Source organism: Corvus hawaiiensis, chromosome 2, assembly GCF_020740725.1.
Source record: "Corvus hawaiiensis isolate bCorHaw1 chromosome 2, bCorHaw1.pri.cur, whole genome shotgun sequence".
Lineage (NCBI taxonomy): Eukaryota > Metazoa > Chordata > Aves > Passeriformes > Corvidae > Corvus > Corvus hawaiiensis.
The window spans coordinates 30755652-30771041 of NC_063214.1; the positions used below are offsets into that span (position 1 = coordinate 30755652).

Here is a 15390-nt window from a genome sequence, read left to right on the forward strand (position 1 = left end):
ATAAATGCCAGCCTTTTCAAAAGCAGTTATCACCCCATTTCACCAACAGAGAAGCTATAAAGGTTTGTTTCGTATATCGTCTAAATGTAAATATCTTTAAAAGCTCACCCATTCCCAGTGATACTTTCCCAAAGCAGTGCCATACTACTGATGCTGTGACCCAGCCGTTTAAGACGTACTATTCAAGATACTGCCTGACTACACAGTTTGAAAGACAGTATTTTTAGCAGACTCTCCTTTACAATTTACAGTCAGACATCTCAAAAAGACTGGCAAGAGTTTCTTGCTGCAGGCCAATTAAAGCAACCCTAGCATGTTTTGTCATAAAAGTCAAACTAGTAATTGAGGGGACCCATAAACATTCTTGCTGGCATGCTTCAGTGAGGCACAGAGCATCTTGCTTTAAAGTTTATAACGTTTATCCTTCTTTATTTTTTTAATTACTTAAAACTAAGATTTATAAGAGCAGAGCAGGCCACCTTCTCTCCCCTTCTCTAACCCCAGACTGAACCCTGCTAGATCTTGGAATGTTAGAAACCCTGGTGTTCTCCTTGGCATAGATATAGCTATCCACTGCTTTAGACAAAAGTGAAGTCCAACAGGGAAGACTAATGACTTATTTGTCTTCTAAATTGAGTCATGTTTAACCTCACTTGGGAGTTATCAGCAAACCTGATTTCCCAAAGATTCATGCAAAGGGTTGCCGTTCAACCAGCGACACCATCTCCTTGCAGGATCTCAGAGACGTGCTAGGAATTGAAATGGGAGCACAGTAGATTGCAGTAATGGCTGAAAATAGTTTGGATCAAATCATCTTTGAGATGAATAATGAAAACAGAATTTGCTGACCATCTTTTTATTAAAACTAGCATGAGGTTTCAAAAAAAATTAAGCAAACCTTCTATAAAGGCAAATACTGCTGGGAATCGTGTCACTAGGGGTAATAGACATTGGTAAAGAGCTAGGAATAACAATACAGCCTAGACAGTCCTTGGTACAAAGACCAATTTCCACACACACCCCCCCATCAAGCATCCACCAAATGAACAATAGCTGATTCTATTTTAGACTTGATATATGCTGAAGATTGTGTTTCAGAAAAGTTTTTCATATGAAACAGCCTTGAATAGAGCAATCATGACATGATTTGGCTAAAAACTAAATGGCACAAAATAGCATCTGGATTTTAAAAGGACAAACATGTAGGGCATTGGCTGCTTGAGTAAGCTGGAACAAGAGGAGCAGAAACTTTAGTGTGGACAAAGCCTGCAATTTCTTTCAGAAAGCAATGCCAAATTTTAAAAAAATAAGCATTCCAAAGAATAATAATTCCAAGGAAAAAAAGCAGAAATCCTCCAGACTCTTTAGCAGACATGTTAGAAGCAAGCAGAGGAGGAATGGAAAGAAAAGACTACAGTGAAATTATAATTCATAACTGCTTCAAAATATCATGTCAGTCGCACTAAAAACAAACATTATAAAAATTTTTTCCTGCCATATGAAGAAAAAAACTTCATAGAGTCTGGGTTACAAACCAAGGCTAATCTAAAATTATACATGACAAATTAAGCAACAGAATTGCAAGTAATTTCAACAGGAAAGACTTCATGATCATACAGGTGAATATTAAAGATTTTTCACTGTCAAATCCAATTTCATCAGCTGGAAAAATATAAAGGGAAGCCATCAATTAGTCATAACATAAAACTAAATCACAGTAAGCTTCAGAAGAGATTTTCCTAGTGAAAATTAAGGCAGTACCAGTGTACACGACAACAAAGTATCTAAGAAAACTACTACACAATGCTGTCCTGGTATCTAAGGGATGTCCTGTCACAAAAGAAGCCTTTTGCTCCAGTCTTCCCTTCAGCTCACACTCTCTCCTTGCACTGTGCTAAGTACCATTGGTGAGGCACTGGCACAGGTTGCCCAGAGAAGCTGTGGATGCCCCATCCCTGGCAGTGTTCAACACGAGGCTGGATGAGGCTCTGAGCAGCCTGGTCTAGCTGAAGGTGTCCCAGCCCATGGCAGGGAGGCTGGACTAGTTCATCTTTAAAAGGTTCTCTCCAACTCAAACTGTTCCATGATTCTCATAGAATTAAACACAAAGATCTAGACAAGATGAGCTGGGTTTAAAAAAAAAAATAAATAAAACACAATAAACACATGTATATTCATTGCATCTCAAAATATACCCAAAAAATAACCATCATTGCATTAGGACTTTTATTTTTACATATACACACAAAGCATCAGTGGACATAGACACAGCCTAGCCTTTGCAAAAGTAAGAATGTATTGCTCCCAAAAAGATAGATTAACAAAGGAATTCAATGAAATACCACTGAAATAATAAATTTCTGTCACTCACACGTCAAAAGATTTTTATTAAAAGAGAGTTTGCTAGAAAGTTTGGGTAGACTTTCAGAGAAGACCCATGGACAGAAATATTAAAAAAAAAAAAAGAAAATCACAAACAAATCAGAAAATATAGCCTACCAAATATGTTGGTGGAATGTCCTTTCCGGGCAATTGGTTTGAGCTCATTATGTCCCCATCCATATTGCCTATAATTGTCCCAGGCATGCTTCATCATCTAAGAAACAGGAAAAAAAAAATAGGATTTGATTACATCATAAAACTACTCTCAGAACTACTCTCTATGAATACAATATTTTATTCCTTATTTGAGACTTCATCTTTCACAGGCATTCCAGCATACTGACTAATTACTTTGTCACTGCTTCAGTCTTTTACAGAAATCAGATTTTATAGCATGAATAAATGTGGAAAAAATTTCAAGTCTATTTGACTTGAGCTATGGAGCCTAATGCTCTGCATTAGGTTGTTTTCCTGTTCTTTCTTTTCCCTTAAGAGATGCACAGACATTTAAGAATGTAAGCATAAGGAATACATTTAAGTGTAAGGAATTGCTGTAAAACACTGGCTAATGTCTTAAGATGCTAACTGAAAGAAAAACATATCTACCGATACTTGAAGCATAAAAAGGATTTATTTACACTGGTACATCCAAGTAGGACTAAACGATTTTGCAAAAGGCATAATAAATTTCTCATTAGCAACACCTACTTGACAAAGAAGTACTGTCATATAGCCTTTCCAAAAGAAATGCCAAAAGCTTTTTTAGAAAGCATAGTGAACAAAGCAGTGTAATGTCATTAATATTTACTACACAGAACATTTAGCTTTTTAATAGATATTTCCACCACCTAGTAAGAAAATTACGTCTCAAAATCCAAAAGGTCTTGCTGACTAGTTGTGCACCTCAGCCACTGAGAAAGCTTTTATGGACTTGCTAAAACTCTTCAAACTCCTTCCTTGTTGGAAATTCAGCAGCCGCCAAATTGCAAAGTGAATGCAGTTTTAAAGAAATAAATATTATTAGTACCTAAACAGATGTGCAAGTAATAGGAAGAAATTGGATATCAAAAGACACTGACTGCACCAGACACAAGAACAGTAGGGAAAAACCTTTAGAACAGCCATGTGTCTGTATCCACAACATTATACATATTTTATTTTTATATCTCATTTTAAAAATGGTATTAAAATAGTGTTAATATAAACAAAATCCCCAAGAAAATGTATAGGATTTTAAAACCATGATTTCCACAAATTTAGAAATGCTTTCTAAAAGGAGAAACTATGTGAATGTATCTAACAGAACAATACTAACCCTTTAAGGAACTGAGGCAAGACAATCAGTTTTCTCTATGATTTATATGACTGTAATTTTCTTATTTTAATCAGAGAGTCACCATACTCACAGAAAATGTGAGGGAACAAGAAGATGCCGGCTAAAAAATGAGGTGCAGCCAGCTGCCTTACCAGCACTACCTCATATCTCTCCTCTTACCACCTCTCAGGTCCCTCCTCCTACCAAATCCAAGATTTAGTGGAAGTCAGCATCCAAGAATCCCAAATCTTTCAAACTGCAGCTAAACTGCCTGCTGAGACATGGAAAACAAAGTCTCTGTTCTCCCTACAACCATCAAGAGATCCCTGTCCAAACTACAAAGCTGTAATTCCTTTAACTGTAAACTCCCTCCAAATTTCCCACAGCTCAGTTAACTCATGCCTAGACAATAAATCTGAACCCCACACTGGCCCAAGAAGCTGGGGAGCACTTCTGTGTTAAACCTAAGCACAGCTGTCCCTCTCAAGATGCCACAGTCCCACTCCTACTGCTTGTCATTCAAAGTCAGCTCACATGCTGCTTTTAGTATTTGCACTAATTTTGACACCTGATTAGGTCATAATACTCTAGAATGTTTTTTAGTGTCATGAACGAGCAGTGTAAGAAAAAGTGGATGCGAATATATTAAGGAGAGAAAAGCCACTTCCCTAGCATTCACAAACTCCTTAGTGTTTACATGGCACTTATCAAAATGGCCAATTCATAGCTATTGGAACATCAAGATGACTCGGGTAAAGGGATCCTCTCTGGACAGGTAACAAAACTGCAGCATGACAAACCTAATAAAAACCTGCTCACAGGCAGTAAGCACTGAAGTTCCTCTGAGAGCTCTCACTAACGTTATCCAGAACAAACCTATAAATTTCTATACAAAATTGTTCATTATGTTAACATCATAAAATCGAGAATCACAGTATCATTCAGATGGGAAGGAACCTCAGGATGCCTCTCCTGTTCAACCTCCTGGTCAAACCATGATCCCTTACGGGATCAGACTGGGCTACTTAAGGCTTTATGCAGTCAGGGTAGACTTCAGGACAGGGGACAGTCAAGGCTTCTGTGAAGGGTGCTGCTCTAACCTGCAGCTTGCCAGCCCTAAAAACTCTACTTGGGAAGACAGACTTAAAGGTTTAGAAAGTACTAGAGGATGAAACTAAAGACTGACCAGTCCACTTTCTCTGTTTGAAAACAGATAGATGACTAAACAGCAACATGACCATGACATGGCAGATCCAACCAACTGGCTTGCACGCAAGGGAGACAGGGCTTCTGAGATCTTTGGATGCCCCAAATAAATATTCATGAAGGAGAATCAAGTAACCATTGCCATTTTAGCTTTGTAAAAATCTGATGGTATAGGCAAATACCAGAACAGATCAAAACTAGCTAAGTCCAGGAGAAGAACAACTAGTTTCCTCACAGCAAAATGTTACTTGTGGAATATTTAACTATCCTAACTTGCTGTGCTTCCAGGGGGAAGGTACATGTTTTATTACAGAATATTTAGTTCTGAAGAAACCCCAAAAAGTATGCAAATTACAAAGGGCTAAAACAGAATACATACAACACAAGATGTTTCTATAGATATAATTTATCCTAAGATAAAATTTTATTAAGATAGAAACTGCAAAGGAGTACGTTTCACTAGATGCAAGAACTAACACAGAATTAACATAAGAATACACTACTGAGACCTGAAAGTCTCTCGAACACGAGAGACTAAGACATAGCTGACTGCATCAACTGAGACTGAGATACGAAAGCGTATTTTGAGGAGACTGAGCTACTTTGGTAACCACAAACATCTGTCCTGCCCCTCTGCCTCCCCCAAACACTAAGAATATGGTGTTTTAAGTCCTCGAGAATCCTTTGACTTTATTACACTAAGTAGCCAACTGATTTTTTCCAGATGAATGCTGACCATTACTTGGCACACAATTCACTGCTTTCCTCCACCACAAAGCAAGGAGATTTCACAATATCATGTTAGCAGAGAACTGCACATTACATGCAAGTGAGAAGCCCCACAGCTCTTGTATACGGTATTAAGTTTTGTAAGGATGATATACCAAGAGATCTTGTAACAACATGGAGATTGCTGTTACTGCCAGAACAGGTAGCACGTTATACTATAGACAGAACATCTATATTATCAGGAGCAGCTGTGCACACAAAAGCTTTGGAGAGACACGAGAAGACAGACGTCTCTGACAGCTACAAGTTTTACCTTAGGATGGCATTTTGGCTCAGAAGTACAAGCAACATGAACTCCTGATTGGAAAACAAACTGATTTCTATAGGTATACTAGGTTTGAGTACTGAAAGTTGGAAATGCTGAAGAATAGCTGCAGGAATAGATAGGCTTTTCTTAAAACAAAACTTTGTCTTTAAGAGGAGAGGAAAGTCTCAGACACTGACTGGGACATCAGCACTAGGGATAGTAAAAAGAATGTAAAACTATTTGCAAAAAAATGTACCCAACCCCTAAAGAACTCAGAGAGGCACCTCAAGCTGAGTAGAATGAAAATAACATGGATCAATAACGGTGAAAAACACAAGACACACATTTCCATAGCTGAAATTTCCGTACCTGATAGCAGTTTGTCACAGGAAATGCTTGGAGCTCGATAGCATATCATATATAGAATCTTGCAATCTGTCTCCCAGAGAACGAGCAGTTTTGGCAATGGACTCTTTACTGACACCATTAATGACAGATTTTGCTTTTGAAAGCAAAATCATTCATAGGGTATCAGTCTGCTGCATACTAATTTTGAAAATTATTATGGAATGCAATGCAAATAACCAGCAAGATGCTGCTGCACACACAACTTGATAATTCTACAAAAAGACTGATTTGGACTCTGCTGCAAGACAGACAGAAAGGCAAAAAGCAGGGCATGCCAAATGAAACTGTTTTTGTAGGTACACCATTATCCAGTTGGTTTTACTGACTTTAGAACGTGCTCATGGGATCTAATCCTCTACAGTCTCTGGGAAATCAGATTTTTATAAAGACAGAGTGGCAATGATGTCTTTTGACAAACAATAAAAGGAGGTTACAGTGATTGAAAAGAGACTTGTAAGGAAGTTCTACCACTACAGCAGCATGTCAGAAACAGTAATTCAAACCAAGGACTGATTAAAAAAAACCCTTTCCAGTCTTAAAAAAAAAGACAGGCAACTAGCAAACGGAAAGTAGGAGACCTGAGAAAATAAAAGAACCAATTTACTGGCAAATTGCAGTATTTACTGGTTCCTGCCATTCCATCAGGAACTTGCATAACAGACAGCAAACAGGTTTTGCTTTCAAAGCAATGTATTCTGCTTAAGGGTACAACTTTGAGATTTATATAAACCACCTTCAAACTCTGTTTTAAAATTAACCAAGGACTTCATAGACAAAATTACTGCTCAATTGGCAGATTAAAAACTAACGACCATTTTCCTACTGTCTGCAAAGAATACTTTTTGGACGTTAATTTTAGAAATTATCTTTTCCTTGTATACTCAGATTTTTGATGAAACTTAGAAAACTCATACTTTTTTTGTTTTTCTGGAAGCTCTGTCTCAAGAGAAATTATTTCAGGCATCAGTTCATGCCTCTGTCATGCATTTTTGAACACTGTCACTGAAAGAGTCTGTTTGGAATACGTTCCTAACACACACAGAATATTGGGTTTTCTTTTAGTGTCAAGTCTGGTAACAAATCCATTACTAAAACAAAACCAAATGGATGCAAATCAAATGGATGCAAAGTGGAAAACTCTTTTTGTTGGCACTAAATACTTGAAGTCTTAGATGCCTGATGAAATTACATAGGAAAATCCTTCAGATTGGTGAGAACTGAAACAGTTGATGTAAAGAGGCTAAATTTGGAGAGCTTGCAGCAGAGTTTTGACTGCTCAAAAATGTTCAAGAAAGCGAAATATTTTTAATCCAAGATGAAGAACAGGTATTTTTGACCTTGTGCATCCTCATGGTTTCAAGAGAATATGGTGTTAACAGGACTGAATGGTGCTCTCTGGTGGTGTGCTGTTTAGAAAAGTAGAGCCCCTCGGATGATCTTTGCAAACAATCACAACTGCACATCAGCCAGCAGAAAGAAGTTCCTACAGTTCCTTTCTTCCAGTCCTGTCCTTTCAGGCATCAGTCTAAGCATCTTCATCAGCTTATCCTTGCATCTCTGCCAGTTTTACCCTATCCTTTTTGAAACTGAAAGGCAATAACTACATGAAGCTTGCAAGATGCAGAGGCACCTGAACTTCATAGGCTATCTGTTCTCTTCTCTGAAATACTGAATATCTGCTCACTGTCTGCTGTTGAGCACTACACAGTGACATTTCCAAGAACTATAAAAAAGACAATTTCTCATTCTCAAGTGTACTAAGTCACCTCACAGCTTTCCATACTTAGCATGAATTTGGAATCTCTCCATCTCCAGCCCCAATATGCATCATTTTACATTTAGCTGAGAAATAAAAATGGAGATAATCACTCAGCCACATAAGGTTTTTCTGCAATTCTTCATGTTGGCAGTAAAGGTGTCATACCACTACTCATTCATTTTCAAACTCTAAATAATTCATTTGTGTAATTTAGAGCATGGATCCCCAGCACATGTCCTCTGTGGCCTCCAGCACTGTTTATCTGTATTCTCAATTTCTTGCCTTCTAACCAATTTCTCCAGACAAACATAGAAACTATCCTCCATGCCATGGCTGCTTAGTTCAACACCTACTAGCAGTGAACATTGCCAAATATTTTTTGAAAAATTATGTACCCAACCATCTCTTGTTCACATGTTTTTGACTCTTTGGGGGATCGTCTAGAGCTTTGTGCACCACGGTATCAATAAAAATAGAGCAGGACATCTTACGTATCTGTATGCTCAGTGATTCTATTCCCTGTTGTGGCTTCTGTTAATGTGCAGTTCATTCAGCAGGCACAGGATTCTGCAGTGCTTTGGTTTCCCCTTGAAGCCCTTTCAAAAACTGATGCCTTGATAGCCACTAGTCCTCTGGTAACAAAGCAGAAAATAAGAATAGACGCCAGCGATGCAAACCAGGAATCCAGATCTCAGAGCAAACTAACTGAGTGAACTGTAGGGAGTTTCGGGTAGTTCAGTATTGTATGCAGGTGGTCTCTGTCTTAATGGAATGCACCGTGAGAGGTTACTCATTCAACTACCAGTAGCTCACATGGTGTATCAATGACATCATTAATATCAATACTTGAGAGCTAACACCATCAGGAAAAGTGCATGTTAAGAACACACTGGCATATATTCTAGGGAGTTGCTCCAGCAAACACAGAGGGGACTACAGGAGAAATTATATAAAGATGACTAACAAGAACATAACAGGATGCTCTAGCTTTCCAGTCAAAGTCTCCATAGCTGGAAACACACCAATTGTCACTTGTATAATAGATCAGGTATAATTTAAAATAGAGCGCCAGGCTAGAGATCTCTTCAATCTAGCCATAATTCATGATTTTTTGCTACCAGCATTTCTGTTTTACAGGAATAAATGGCATATAAAATACAAAATTTAGAAAAAAAGAAAAAGCGGTAAGGTCAATTAAATTTTATGGAGCCTTTTGATTTACCCAGTTTTGTAGACAAGAAATTTACCTGGAGTTTTGCTCATTTTTGTTTGGCTGATAATATCAGGAAAGTGAAATACATCCTTATTTCTTTGATTTTAATTTGCATTTATGAGTTTTAAATACTGCAAATGTGCTAATTCATTGTTGAAAGACAGGTTCTTCTCACAATGGTCTAGAAAAAAGACATCTTTAATAATGAACACCTTCCTGAATTTTTAACAGGCTTCCAACACTGCATGAGCACTGGAGAATTCTATAATTTCTACAACTTGACTAAATTGATTCATTTTTAAAATACCCTCAAACAAAAACTTGCATTCTTCATGAGTAGCACATTTTAAGTTACAAATCAAATCCGCATATCCAGGATGTGCAGCTGAAATATTGCACATGAAGCACCACACTAGGAGCTTTATTTCCATTCTGCAATTCCAGCAAAATAAATGCACCAAGCTGCAAAGCTTCTCACAAACATAAATGATTGATTTACAATTGGAAAATGAGTTCTTTACACAACCATTCCAACAAGCTGGGACACAACTTTTTCAGGGCCACTCCTAACATGCCTGCATTGGCCAAAGGGCTAATTGCATAATATCCATTTTAATATATAAATGGAAAATTAGTTTACCAACAGGCTCGATCAAAAAGATTTTATCCATAATTTACAGATTTCACTAATTCAGTAAAATTAAGATAAGTTTCAGAAGAGCGTAGCAAAACTAACTGAAAGCCAATTTACCTGTTCTCAACTTGTCAAACTACATCAGAGAACCCAGAACACAGAGAATCCAAACAGTGTGCAAACAAAACCAGCTAATAAACAACCTGCGTGTATACACATGTAGAGATACAAAGAGATTTTTATATGCACACACTTACATATAAAATGTGTATAGATTTTATACAAACATTCACGCTGCAGGGAGTGTTATCTTAAATACTGAAAAAGCTGGGTCATAACACATCCTTCAGTTTCAGGATGTAACTGAAGGAATGTAAGTCAGGAGCAGTGAGCTACAAAATACAATGCAAAACCTTTGATAAACATGGATTACTAAAAACTGATCTCACAACCAACTAGAAGTCCAAGCAAGTTTGACCAAGAAAACGAAGACTGTAAAGTGCCAGCAATAATGGGATTGTTCTAAATAGGTTTCAGATATTGAAAAAAGGTCTCCCAGTCACAGAAGGCAGCCTATTTGGCTAGATCAGAAACACTGCAATTAGAAAAATAAATGAGATTAGCATTGAAAGTTGTATGAATAGTAACTATGAAAAGAGGAGTTAGGCAGCATGGAAAGATCTCTGGACAATTAAGTAATTCTTTCTTCTACACAGCTCTTTTCTCAATAAGCACACAAAATAGAACTCAGGTAAAAGGACACTTACTTACTATTTTTAGCCCAATTTCTTAAAAGAATGAGGCTTATGCAACCTTGCTGTCTGTACACCCATCATTTGACACATACATTTGCAGTAGCCTTTTAATCCATTCTCTAATTTCACACTTGATTTTAAAGAGCTGGAGGAACCGGATACTCTACTTCTTGTGTTGAGGAAAAGAAAAAGTATCTGTGGCCAAATAAGGCAGACAGAAATTAGTATCCTGACTGAGACAAAGGCAGTTATAATTCAGCCCTTTTTTCATTCAGGAGGCAGCATTTAGCACACCAGTAGCTCTAAAGAAGGCACAGAACACACTGAAATTCATGCAGTCAAGCAGGAAAGGTAAGAGGATATTCACAGCAACAAGTGCATGATGAGCAGAGGGTGGTATAAGGGGATGTAGGTTAAAAATCCATAGGAAACCATTAGTTTTGCTGCTTATCTCACAGTCTGTTACTTTTCAACAGTGTTAACAGCCTCTTGAGTATCATCCAGAGATGACGATGAAAATACATTTTAATCACTTTTCTTCTTGGCACGTATCTGTAAGTATTTCTGGCATTGCCTCCACTAATATTCAATAAATTAACTTCCTACCTTCCCTTCAAAGAGGCAATATATTACAAGTCTAATTTTAAAAGAGGATAAATGGAAAGTTCTGCTGAAGGAAGTTCACTGGCAAAAGAACTCAAGTCAGAACAACCCCAGCTTCCCAGACAGACTTGTTCCTCACTTGTGTAAAGCATCCAAACTTAACAGTAATTCTTTCTGCAGGTGTCATACGTCACAAATGAACTTCAAGTTGAACTAGATGACCTTTAAAGGTCCCTTCCAACCCAAACTATTTTATGACTCCATGACCTTTAACTCTGGAACCTATACTTCCTGGATGTCCATTTCACAACAACTTTTGCTTAAATGTCTTCCTCCACCCTTTTTTTTTTTTACCAGAAAGCCGTGACACACAGGAACAGAACCAGAATTTTGCTGTGTTGAGAACAGCTTATCAGAAAGATATCACCTTGCTATCCCATCCCATTAAACGTAAGAGCTTTTAAACTGCACAAGCAAGTATGGTACAGCCAGCAGCTTCAGTCACTTCATAACTCTACCCTTACCTGTGTGGACACCACACCTCCTTTGAGCTCTATTTTTAAAGTGTGTATTTACAATTAGCACTGTGTAATTACACAACTGCATATCACAACAAATACAGAACAAGTAATAGAACAAAAGCTCCAGAGAACTCAGATTTCCCAGTCTATCTGAAACCCACAGCATTATTACTTCGCTGTTAAGTTTACCAAGTGCACTCGTAACATTCTAGAGAAGCTGTCTTCCAGCTGACAGGCTTAGTCAACAAACATCATCCTACCACAAAATGGTTGAGGTTGGAAGGGACCTCTGGAGGTTATCTGGTCCCACTCAAGCAGGGTAATTTGGAACAAGCTCTCCAGGTCCATTACCAGTCATTTTATGAGTATTTCCAAGGAGGTAGAATCCACAATCTCTGTGGGCAGTGAGCTCCAGTGCTTGGTCACCCTCACAGTAAACAATGTTTTATGATGTTCAGATGGAGCTTCTTGTGTCTCAGTTTGTGTCTGCTGCCTTTGTGCCTGCCACTGGGAAACACTGAAAAGAGCCTGGCTCTGTCTTCCTTGCATCCTCCCTTCAGGTATTTTGTAAGATTCCCTCTCTCGTCCAGGCCAGCTGCCTCATCCTTTGCTCAGATGAGAGATGCTCCAGCCCCTTAAGCATCTTTGTGGTCTCTCCCTGGACCCTCTCCAACGTGCTCATGTCTCTTTCATACTGGTGAGCCCAAAACTGAACAAAAAGGACTCCAGGTGTGGCCTCACCAGTGCTGAGTAGAGAGGAAGGATCACCGGCATAGGATTAGAACCATTGTTGGGTGAAATACGCTATTTTAACAAGTATCCTAAATGAATGCTGGCAGTAAAATAATACTGTGACAGGCTGATATTAAAAGAAAACCTGAACCCTGAATAGAGTGAAAAGAATTACAAAATTTTCCTTATTTGACTGGGTAAAATTTACCTTCTCAGGGAAATAAAACTCACTATAGACCACAGACCACTATGTAACGATTACATTTAAACTGAAAGGAAGAAAAAAATATTCTGAACACCATCTAAAGAATACAATAATGGAAATTAAGTGCCAAAAATTCCAAGTGCTCAAGCAATTTATATCTAATTTAACTTGGAAAGGAAGCCAACAACTTCCAAAAGACAGAATTTGTTCTTGATTTCTTTGCATTAACTACAATGAAAAGATACATCTTAAAGCCTTTCTATAAAATTATACAGGTTGCACTTAAGATCTTAAAAAAAAAAAAAAAAACTTTCTATTTTCAATATTTTTCTTTTATATAGTACAAAAAGCCAAAATATGAATACAAAGCTAAAGCGTAGCAGCAAGAAGAATTTTCAGATGTGTTTGCTCTTAAAATACCAGTTAATTAAACACCACAGCATCTTTCAAAAGCCTGAACAGCAAGCTAATATGCCAGAGAAGTGCTATAAAGCATGTATGGTAAGCAAGTGGAAAACCTTTACTTTTCAGAGTTGTCACCGTGCATCTAAAATAATCAGCCAACTCATAAATGCTTCTTATTGAAATAACTGAATTAATAGCTTCTTAGAATATAGACAGATTATACAATTTTGTAAATTAAACATGAGAACACAATGTAACACTAAATATAATTATCAGAAGCAAAAGACACACAAAAACAAAACCAGTAAGATGCAGATTCTGCTCCCAGTTGTATTCCACGACCTTAAGAAGCCTCCCTCTCTGTGCTCAGCAAACATTCCTATTATATAAAGCTTTCAAATTTTTTACAAAGCTCTCTTAAGAGCATTACACAATTTTTTTTTAGTTTTATATGCACTTTTTTCTAAAATCAAATTATGCTTTTTTAAAATATTAAAGTACTGCCAAACCACTTCTTATACAGAGATGTTAAAAAAACAGACTTCATCAAATTGCTATTTGGAAAGAAAAACTAGTAATATATTTTCTGTAAAAATAAAAGAAACTGGATCCTCATTTGAAAATTTTCCAGCCTTTCTCCCAAATGTAAAGACTTGTGTGTGTTACAAATAGTCCCCATCATTCCACCCAATCCTATCCAGTTTTTCACCATTTGATAGGAGGTGAAATAGGCTGTATAACATCGTTCATTTTGTGAAATTGAACAGTCTAAAGCTGTTCTCGGAGAGTCAAGTTCCTCAAATATGTATCAGGACAACTCACAGTAAACCAAAACAGGTCAAATCACCTGGAATTCTGTAGCCAGATATGCAGCCTCCAAAGAGGCAGGAGCTTCCCTGGGCTATTTTTCAGGTCTCAGTCCAGGCAATCATAGTATCTTGCATGTCAAAAATTATATTTTACATATAGATAGACATAGATAGCTATATATATATATATATATATATATTAGTTGTGGACCTACATTAGCGATATTGTCTCCTGGAACTTGTTCTTTTTTTCTGCTGAGTCTCCATCTACAAAGACTATTTGTATTAGTCTATACCAGTTACATAAAACAGTGAGGGAGGACCTCAGTGATGAACATATTTCAGAATGCACTTCACATCTCTGAAATCGCTGCAGACTTCTCTGAAATATCTGATGCTGTCAAAAACAGGTTTCAGGCAAAATATTATTCATTTGACACTGTTAATATACATTTTATCTCAGCCACATTGTTCCAACAATTGTTCCTCAGCGTTACCATTTGTCCATTTTCCCTCCCGGGCAGATCTCCCACCCCGGTGTTCTATGCCTTCACACATCCAGCTGTAGAAGTGACAATCTGCTGCCCTGCTTGAAACAAAAACTAAAAATTCTGGAGATCACCTGGTAGCTACAGTACTAAAGTGACTGAGTCAATGAAGGCAATTCACATAACAAAGAATTTTTAGTCATGCTCCTTTGATCCTGGGCCGCTCAAGCACAGTGGTCACACAACTGAAAACTGCTCAAGACAAAGGCATTATTATCCTAGCTGAAGGACTTACCCACTTAAAACATAGTCTCACAAAAACCTTTGGTCTGGTAATGAAAAGTTACACTTCAGAAACCATAAAAGTAGTCATCAACAAGTTATGCAATAGAAAAACAGCTTGTCAGTGTGACTCACACGTAGGCTGATCATCAAAAAAAGGAGTAAGACTTTCACAGCACAAGGTGTGTGGCAACTGCAGCTAAGGATCACCACCTGGTGATTCTTACTCACAAACTACCCTGAATTCCATACAATTTGCTAACACCTTCAGGTTTACATCAGCAAGAATGGTCCAAATTTTACTACTTTTTCATGACACCAAGAAAATTGCTATTCTATACTAACCTAGAGCTTATCATCTCCTCTTGGTCTGCATTCTGACCAAACAACCTCAGAAATGCAAATACTAATTTTCAACCCTCCCTCCAAATTCCACACTTTGGTTGATTATTTCTTTCAGCTAGTTCTTCACTGTTAGCTGTGCTCAGTAATTTCGCACTACTTGGTAAACTCAATTTTATTCTACACATTAAATCCATCTCAAAGGTATTTAACTACAGTAATAGGTAGTAAAAATTAAGAAGCGTTGACAACCATGCCATTCACTGTTCATCTTCACCTTACAGAGACTTTTAGA

At 37.5% G+C, this 15390-nt stretch overlaps 1 protein-coding gene across 1 annotated transcript in view; it reads right to left on the reverse strand.

Moving 5' to 3' along the window:
- Positions 1-15390, reverse strand: part of MAN1A2 (mannosidase alpha class 1A member 2) — a 135986-nt gene that overhangs the window by 88562 nt on the left and 32034 nt on the right. Inside the window, exon 3 of the mRNA XM_048294063.1 lies at positions 2500-2596. Within this exon, the coding sequence (XP_048150020.1) occupies positions 2500-2596 (97 nt within the window). The remainder of the gene's footprint in view (positions 1-2499; positions 2597-15390) is intronic.